The 9,882-nt window shown below is 36.1% G+C and overlaps 1 protein-coding gene across 1 annotated transcript; it reads right to left on the reverse strand.

The window, feature by feature from the left end:
• On the reverse strand, positions 498 to 8,542 carry LOC109727406 (LIMR family protein Os06g0128200-like). Its single transcript, XM_020257531.1, has 14 exons — positions 7,990 to 8,542; positions 7,811 to 7,896; positions 7,088 to 7,206; positions 6,695 to 6,805; positions 6,131 to 6,229; positions 5,884 to 6,006; positions 3,475 to 3,537; positions 3,324 to 3,388; positions 2,334 to 2,443; positions 1,881 to 1,995; positions 1,732 to 1,797; positions 1,323 to 1,433; positions 1,074 to 1,140; positions 498 to 990 (listed from the first exon to the last, which is right to left on the reverse strand). The coding sequence occupies exons 1-14, from the start codon at positions 8,337 to 8,339 to the stop codon at positions 943 to 945; spliced, it is 1,533 nt and encodes a 510-aa protein (XP_020113120.1). The 5' UTR covers positions 8,340 to 8,542; the 3' UTR covers positions 498 to 942.

Here is a 9,882-nt window from a genome sequence, read left to right on the forward strand (position 1 = left end):
TCTTTATCGAGGTACTGAATAAAATTTTCTATCAAAAATTCAACCTATTCCAATTCTTTTACACCATTAAACTAGCAAGTATCCCATACCGACCGTTAAAAATTGTCAATTTGTGAGCTTTTAATCGTAAAATAAATAATGTCGAAAAATTATGAAATTTAATTTCTAAAAATTTTAAATGCTCTAAATAATATTTAACGATATGGATCGTCGATTCGGAAGCTCTATCATCAAAAACAACTTATGAGTACGAGGACGATCGTACTCATAGTAACGGGACTCTATTTATATATATATATATATATATATATATATATATATATATGCTACATCCGCAAACCATGAAAAGTTTGATAAAATTATAGAAAGGCCAACGGGGCACTCAAAATTTGCACTTCTCAATCACAACTGATACAATATATGAAACCTGACTCATCAACTATTCTTTCATCAACTATATTTTAATTGTAGGTTATCACTACCATTACTCTTTAAGCTACTGGAAGTAAGCATCAAATATTTCGCATGGAAACTAACAGAACATGTACAAAAGAGTCTCCCACATTAATAGACAGCATTAATCAAAAAAAAAAAAAAGAAAAAAAAGGAAAGACCAACCAACCAATCTTTCTCTCGCAAAGGATCCAGAGTATAAAATTACATCAGCCAACTATATAGAACAAGAATACATTGGAAGTCGGAAGGAGGGACAAAGAAACAACGGCGTGATATACAAAACAAACGGCGAGTCATCCGAACAATGCAGGGCGGCCACAACTCTTCTTGCACTTCTTCAAGAAGCGAAGCTCACTAGTTTTACATCATCGTCTCTCCAAGTAGCAAGTGTTGAGACCATATACATCACTAGCAAACTCTATAATTCCACGACAAAATAAGATCAACTTCGACGGAATTCGAGCTTACAGTCAAAGCACAAATTCATCAGTTCGAAAGCTGAAACCTTCCGGTTGGCTTTCTCTTTCTCCATCCCTAAACACAACAAAATGACAAAAAAACTGATATTTCCTGGATTCCAAATGGTAGATTGAAGTAACTGACAGGACAGGACTTACAAATAGTGCATAGTAGACGAGCGTGATCACTGCCAGGCCAACAAATACATACTGGAAGACGTTATACCTGCGAAAATGATAGATGCAAAGCCCGAGTCATTTGAAAGTAAACAAGAAACTTTTTTTTTAAATGTGAGAGAGAGAGAGAGAGAGAGAGATAAGAGTAATTTTCTATTTTTGCGGCATTTGAGTGAGTACTTGGAAGCCATTAGAGAGAGAAGGAAAAAATATATATAGCTAAAGACTCACTTGTACAGATACTTGATTCCACGCAAAGATTGCAGTGTGTGGCCGAAAATCTCTTGAGCAGCAGTTGCTTGCGCATAGTAACCAAAAGCTGTGGCGCAGAACTGAATCACACTGCAAAGTTTCAAATTTAAAAATAGCAACAAAAGAGGAAAATTTAGAAGATCTGTTAAAGGCAGTATATTGGACAAAACTGATAAAATGCTGGAAATCGTTCCACAGTAATTTGTTGAAAATGAAATCTCGTTGTATTTTAAATAGCTGTTGTTTTAAGTCAACACTGAAATTTGCCAACCTCCAATTAGATTACAGTATAGCATGATGAATAGAAGGCATCACATAGAGGTGGCACCAAAAAAAAAAAAAAAAAAAAAAAAAAAACTAAAAACAGAAGAGCACTTTATGTAGAGACCTGATTGAGCAAAGTAGAATAAGCCCAACATTAAATAGAAAAGAGTTCATGAGAGTCGCTCCCCATCTGAAACAAGCAGACTTAGTCGTTAGGAACGAAAAAAAAAATGATAACATTGTTCATTGTTTCAGCAAGTCACAACTAATTACTTCATTGGGTGGATGGTAATGAAGACTAATTTGAGACCAAGCATCATTTCCCCTGCAATCACTGCGAGCAATAGATAGAAGCAGAAAAACGCAAATGCTGCAGTACCAAGCAGACCTAGTTCAAACCAACCAAGACAGGTTAGAGGTTACTGAAAATGAAAAATAAGGTAAAAATGTACATAACTTGCCTGAATTATGGACCATTTTGTGTCGGCAACCCAACATTTTAAAATTTTGATTTTACTATCCAATCTTTCAATTTATTTGATTTGAGTCACTCAATGGCACTTTGACTTCAAAATTTGAATCGCCATTTATCTTTACAGGTTTAGTTACTATACTTCATGCAATTCTCGCAATTATAAATTTATTAAAGTTCAAGTAAGTTCTGTACGATTTTGCCAAAAAATAAAATGAGAATTGTAGCAAGGTCAAGTGCTCAGAATGGAATACCCCAAACACTATCCAGTTTGACGAAGACCTCATTCAAGAAAGGCGAAAGAGGAGGGTCAATCAATAAGTATATGACAATATGCGCAACCCAGGCTACGGAGACAACCAACCTGGAAAGGTAAGTGCACTAATCAAAAGATCTGGGCTAAAACATAATTGACAAAAGAAAAACATAATTGACAAAAGAATATAGAGGCTTTTTCATATATAAAATTACCCCTTACAGAGGAAATTTCAAACGTGGGCACTTCAGAAGTTATAAAATATCACGAATACTCCTTCAATATTGTCAATATTATTTCTACCACAAAAAATTAATGAATTATATCAAAAATACACTTCATCACCTTAACTAGGAGTTTTGGACTAATTTGCCCCTAGTTATACCCAATTATAAATAATTGTGTGGGATTATGTGGGGCTAATAAGTTTATTTCTCATCCAAAAATGACTTGATTTGTGTTTATGTTTTAATTTGTAAATGTTTTCTTTGATCTACTTAAGTTTTTTTTTTAATTCAATATGGGTCTCCCTGTTGATCTTAGTGAACAATTAAACTAAAGATATATTATACTTTTTTGTGAATCTATTTTCTACTTCGTCTAAATCAGTATGATTCTTTGTTTACTATTAGTGTAGTTTAGTTTCTTCCAAATTAATAAGTTTCAATAGTATACATTCAGGTGTATTTATAATGTTTTCAAGCAAAAGATCTTGAAATTAATTAAAAAGGCATAGATACTAGATGGTGGCAAAATGAGAATTTTATTTATTTTTCTGATGGATTTATCAGTATAGGTATTTATGATAGTTTCTCTAAATTAAAGGGGTATTCATGATACTGACACTTTTAGAGGAGTTTGTATATAATTAAGGATAGGATGAAGGGTATATACGAAAATGAAATTATCCCTTAAATGTAATATGACCCATGATAAGTACAAAACAGTAAGAAGCACAAAACAGAAATTGCACAAGTATGAAGCATACCCAATAATACCCAATATGAACTTCCCTATGTATCCAAGGACGGTAAACGCCCAAGTAGTCTCAGCCTGTAAAAAAATTAATGAAGGAAAGACATTAACAAAAGAAAAATTAAAGGCAAATATCTGATAGAAAGTCTGTATATTGTATTTACCTGCTCTCCCTGAGGATACATTTCCTCCAAAGCCTTCATATCATCTTCCAGGAGTAGTAATTCCTAGAAATTGAATTACAAATAAAAAGATACTTTATAACATAGATTAGGACAAATAAATGTAATATTGTTCTGGTAAAAGAAATAGAGAATTTAAGAATCATCATTGTAATCGACACACAAGTTCCTCAAAGCAGGAAATATAGCCATCATAACACTAAGAGTGCGTTTGGTTCGCACTACCATTTTAAGATTCCTAGTAATCCAATAGGAATAAAAAAATATGACGGTGTTTGGTTAAACGCACTAAGTAATCTAGTTGGTAATACTGGATTTACTTGGGAATGAGATGCATCCCAAAGTACTAATCTCATTCCTTTGAGGGAAGGTGGGTATCCTTAAATTAATGAATTTGAGTAATTATAGTATGTCTAATCTCTTTTTTTCTTTCCACCCGCTGGCTAGTTGGTATTATTTTTCTTTACACTCTAACCTCATATATTTCTCTAAACTTATCTTTTTCTTTCTAAACTTCAACTATTTTTCTATCTCTAAATTAAGCTATTTCTCCCCCCCCTTTTTCTAAAATCTCAATCCTCTCATTCTCTCTAACCTCGACTCTATTTCTCTTTTTATTTTTTTAATTATGCTCTCTCTTTCTAACCTATATTCTCTCTTTTTTTAAAAAAAAAAGATGTTGAAATTTTTTATAGTATTATTTAAAATTAAATTAATTAATTAATTAATTAATTGTATATTTTTCGTAATTTTAAATAACATGACTAAATAATATGATCGTACGAACCAAACATCGAAATAGTACATTCTTAGTAATAAGATGAATAGAAATAAGATTCTCAGAAATCTTTTTACTCCTAATAATCTTTCATAGTGCGAAACAAACGCGCCCTAATGGATATTAAGATGGGTTTCCTATATCATGAGACTCCAGTGTTAGTGGAAATTACGGATCATCTAAGGGCCCGTTTGTTTTGGTGTAAGTGGAGTGATGGAACTCAAGTTCCATCAGTTCCGTTATTTGTTTTAATGTAAGTGAAAAATATAATGTAACTCAAGTTACGTTAGAGCTCCACTTCACCTACTCTCGACTTCCTCCTCTAAAGTGCCGAACTCGACTTTCACTACACTCAACCTCCTCTAAAAAATTTATTAAACAGTAAAACCTAAACTCTACTTCCTTTATAATGGGTTAGAATTACCTTATTTATAATAAATTATTATTATCTTTAAATAATAATAAAAAAATTAATTATATAATAGATTAAATTTTATAGTGGTAAATTTACTACTATATTTAGGAGATAATGAGATCCACTTACTTACATCAAAACAAACAACGGAACTCAAAAAACTAATTTTACCAGCACCAAGTTACATCAAAACAAACAACAGAAGTGATTGAATTTAACTTTCAGGCGGTACGAGTTACATCAAAACAAATAAAAAAAAAAATAATCACACTTCAGGGAAACTCAAACACCACTACACTTGACTTACGTTGAATCTACAAATACGTCAATCCAAACGCCCCCTAAGTGGAGCTCGAACTGAATGGCCCGAAAGTGTACCATCACTAACATGTTCAACTAGTAATTTGATAAATAATCACTCAGCAAAGTCATTTTAGGTGCTCTAAAATATTTCCCTATATTATCCAATGGAAGACATTGAAACACAGTACGTCATCAAACTGTTTATGATACCTGCAATTTCTCCAGCTTACATTTGTATGAATCAATGACATAGGAACCAAATTGCTCAGACAATAACAGTTTTATATTTTTACTTTTGTACACCAAAAAGTGCAAACGTAGATCTGAAATTCTGAGCTAGCTGCGAAATGGTAACTTACACATCATGTATACCAACTAAATGGATATAAAATTGTTCTAAACCGGGTAAATCGGTGTATCTATATTTCCGAAATCTTTATAAGCGCAGTACAGAGCTTCCCTCCATTTCCATCTGTTGTAACAAAGTGAGTTCAATTCAAGATTATATTTTGCCGGCTGGGGGGCAAGTTGAGTCAGGTTATGGGTCCCTAAGGCAGATAATCATGTGCAACCTAGCCAGGTACTTAAACTAGGATAGACTAGGCTAGTCTAACTGATCAACTCATCAATCCGTTTAGGGATAAACTTACGTTTCGAAAATGCCAGATCATAGCACAAATAATAATATATGTAAAGTAATCCAAAAAAATTTATAATAATCAAATCATATTGAAGTGACAAAAGTACAAACTAACTATGATGATTAGACATCTAGCAAGGAAATGTTCACTGGTTCACTCACAGGAAATAAATCCTCATAACGTAACAGAAGAAAAAGGGGAGATATTGATTGAGAAAGCAACAGAGAGAGAACAGAGAAAGAATACTAGAATACCTTTTCAACAGCCTTCACGTTTTTGCGCCATTTTCTGCCTTTGTTACCATTCCTCTCTTCTTGGTGAAGGGCTTCAGCAGCTTTTTTCAATTCTTTAGCTTTCTTTCCCAGTTCAGTCGCCTCCTGTCAGATACAAATGCAAATATTTAGTATTCATGTATACAATTTGTTTAGTGAAGTGAATGAAATTTCAAAATGCAAATGCAAGAAAGTGAAAGCAGTCAAGTGTGTTTCACATAAAACATACCTTTATGTACTGTGAGCGAGTAATTACTGCCTTGGGGCGCCGGATAAATGAAAAGATAAGTCCCAACGGTAGGCAAGCAATCCCAACACCTCCAAATATCTATCATACGAATAAAAAGAACTCCCTTGTAAATGCCAGAAAAATAACAAACGTAGAAGAAGAGAAATACAAGTATGACTGTCCAGTGTCCACCACTAATGCAAAAATGGATGCAAAAAAGATAATACTATAACATTACTATCAACTTTCATCTCTAGCTTAACAAGTCAGTAGAACTCTAAAAAATATATATATATGCAAATTCAAATGTCAGGGCACATGCCATTGCATTCATTTCCCATAGGTGCGCTCTATAACAGCACAGTACAACTTCAGCAGCATAGTGAACTCACTATCTACAACATTCCCATTCTAAATAACAAGTGCAACTACAACAACATAGTCAGATGAAGAGAAAGTAAAATTTATGTAGCATAACCCTAGACTTCAGTTTAACATCCAGGTGGAAGAGAAAGCAAATAATAACAGATTTTTTTAAAAAAAATGTCAAGATAAGGCGCACACCGAAAATAGCACGGATCCGACAATCGTAGCAAGAGCAACCACATATTCTGGGAAGGTAGCCCGCATTGTCCATGTTGTTTGAGAAGAAGCACTTGCAGTAAATGCAGAACACTGGAGGAAACAAGCCATCATCAGGAAAACAGAGAGAAAGAATTACAAAAGTACTAGATTTCAAAAAATAATGTGCAGAGTAACATATCATGATGTAAGAATAAAACAGTCAGTGAGTAGTTTCATAAGGTTAATTAAAATTATAGACCTCCAATAGAGAATCAAGTAGAAAAAGAGAATCAAATATTAACCATTCGAGAAAGCGAGTACAGTAAAACTGGTGAATCAAAAGACTGATAAGGATAGAAGATTCGAGGCAAGAGCATTAAGACGACGATGGACCTGACGAGTCAAGGGACTGATACAAGGTTGACCGCTTGAGAATCCCGACCATGAACTTGGAAAGCTTTCCACGGATGATGAGAGGTGCCTAACTGTGAAATCCACTTTACCAACAAGTCCTGGCACACCCAAAAGAAAAGCTAAGTCGGTTGCACACATAGCAGTTCAAAAGTTTAGATTCTTTTCTGTGGAGAAAATAGAAACTTCTACAAGCAGTTTCTATAAGCAGTTTGTATTGTCGTTACACGTCTATGCCCTAATCCCTACGCAGTTAAATACCAGAGTTAAAAGCTGCATAACTTTTAGCGGCGACAGGCTCAAAGGCTTTTTCTTTTTTCTTTTCTTTTTTCTTTTTTTTTTTTTTTTTACAATAGAAAATAGTCATTTCTTACTATGGCAAAGAAAAGGTAAAACATTGTGCCTCGAACAACGTCTATTATCATTTGCCAGGAGATTTAAAAAAAAAAAAAAAAGGTTACTTGAATTGAGTTAGTTCTTTAAGCAACTCCCGTCTAACTCATCGCAGGCTTTTGATCATAACATTGTGAAAACAAGTGGAACTACGTTTTGAAAAATAAAACATGTCGACAGCCTCTGTTCCTTAATTCTCATATAGTTATGAAAGGGTTGCATATACTCTACGTCGCTACATGCATTCCACCAGCAGGATCCAATCACAACTCCTAGAAAAAGAAATCGTGCGGGAGAGGTTGAGATACCAACCGTAGAGAATTCCGAGGCAGAGGCCGCATACGACAGCCGACATAATCACCCAACACAGCGCGCTCCTCAGCCTCTTCGCTATACTCCTGCCCAGTACGAGACCGGATCAAGATTCCATTATCAATTTAGGGATTAAAATAAATTGTGATTAGATGAGATGGGAAGGGAGGGAGGCGGACTTGTCCTGGTCGCCCTCGTAGTAGAACATGGCGAAGGGGATGACGAAGAAGACGAGGACGGCGTCGGCGATGTAGACGGCAAGCCAGAGGGTCTTCATGGGGAGGGTGAGGCTGCAGGCGCCGTTGTAGAGGGCGTGGCGGCAGGCCTGGCGGTTGGCGACGTCGGCGGGGAGCATCAGGATGGAGACGGCGGCGACCGAGAGGCCGAGAACGACCACCAGCTTGGGGAAGTAGGCCTGGTTGGCGTCGTCCGGGTGCTGATAGTTCACCAGAAGGTAGACGCTCACCGCCAGCACCAGCACCGGCACCACCGCCGCCAGCACCACCAGGACCACGCTGAAATCCCCCATCCTCCTCCTCCTCCTCCCCGGATCCTTTCAGATGGGGCGGATCTGGGAATGTGGGGGTGGGATTTGCCCTAGGTTTTCTTGGATTTGGGAATAATTACCCCCGGGGGGGAGGAAAAGGGCAGGTTGACGAAGGGGAAGAGGTTGGGTGGGGGAATGTGGGAACAGGGAAGGCTAGGCTAGGCTGGCACCCCGTTGGGGTCGATCGATTTCTCAAATCAGGTTGTTTTTTAATTTTGGGAAAACTTTTAAAAAAACCCCTGTGGTTTCATATTTTTTTAATTTCCCCCCTGTGATTTAAAAGGTATCAAATTGCCCCTATGTGGTTTTGTTTTTATCTTTTGGATAGCTTTTTCGTTAATATTTTATTAAATTATATACAAAAAACTTCAGATACCCATCTAGATTTATCAAATATTCACTTTAGCACCCTTTAATTTTAACTTTATCACTGATTTAAGGAAAAAAAAATAATGAAATTGATATGAAAAAGAGAAAAAGGAAACCACAGGGGGGCAAGTTGATACATTTTAAACCACAGGAGGGCAAAGTGAAAAACTACGAAACCACAGAGGGGGTTTTTGAAGTTTTTCCTTTAATTTTTAATAGGTTGGAGGAATTGTTTAGGGGAGAATTTGGACCGATTATTAGGATTTAAAATTGGACCAAATTTGGGCCGAGTCAGATTAGGGCCCGATTTCGTTTTGAGTTAAAAATTTTTAGGTTGAGCAGCCCAATCGGAGTAAGGGGGTAAATGAGAGTTTTGTTTGGGTGGGTGCAGTTGAGAGTGAAATTTACGGAGATTGAAAATCTCACGCAAAGAGCGCTTTGTGAAAGTCAAAAATTCTACTTATATAACGCTTAAGAATGTGAGAAATAGACATGAGCTGTAATACAGCGGAGAATGGCAACTTGACTTAGTAACGTACAGGAAATTGAATTTTTGCAAGTGCCACTAGCTCATCATCTCCGCCGTGCTTTTCGTCATCGTCGTCGTTATCGTCCTCCTCCTCCTCCAAAGAATTCAATTACAGTTTACTTGGGTTAAAAGAAAAGGACGTTGCACAAAATGATGCAAGGAAGCGAGAAGTGCTCCAGTGTGTAAGTTTGATATGGGAACTTCATAAACAAAGAGGAAAATAATGTTTAGGGCCTGTTTGGATAGGCCTTGAAAACTTTGTATTGAGCTAATTCCAAAGTTTTTTTTTTAGTGAATTTTTTTACAGAGTTGGGTACTTGAATAGATTTTATAAAATTTTACATTATACTATAAAGTCCATAAAGCTCTATAATAATGGAAAAAAAATAAAAATTATTCGAACTTCTAGAAAAAAGTTCTAAAAGTCTTTGGGCTCGCACTCAAGCTTGCACGGATCCGCTTTACCTTATTTCGTTCTTCACGTCCAAATGCCCTGACCTCCTTCTTTTCCACCTAACTCCATCTAAGTGGTCGATGACCTCCACTCCCTCCTCTTCTCCACCTTCGCCTCCCTCCCCTCCTCTCTCGACTCCTACCTCGCCGCCGACCTTTCCTCCGCCCTCTTCA

This window comes from Ananas comosus, linkage group 22 (genome assembly GCF_001540865.1).
Source record: "Ananas comosus cultivar F153 linkage group 22, ASM154086v1, whole genome shotgun sequence".
Classification (NCBI taxonomy): Eukaryota; Viridiplantae; Streptophyta; class Magnoliopsida; order Poales; family Bromeliaceae; genus Ananas; species Ananas comosus.

Excerpts from the sequence above, each read along its gene's own strand:
- LOC109727406 (XM_020257531.1), bottom strand. The coding sequence starts at position 8,339 with ATGGGGGATTTCAGCGTGGTCCTGGTGGTGCTGGCGGCGGTGGTGCCG. Across the intron at positions 7,897-7,989 it reads TACGAGGGCGACCAGGACAA|GAGTATAGCGAAGAGGCTGA; the intron begins GTCCGCCTCCCT and ends CGTACTGGGCAG. Across the intron at positions 2,444-3,323 it reads TTCATATTGGGTATTATTGG|GTTGGTTGTCTCCGTAGCCT; the intron begins GTATGCTTCATA and ends TTACCTTTCCAG.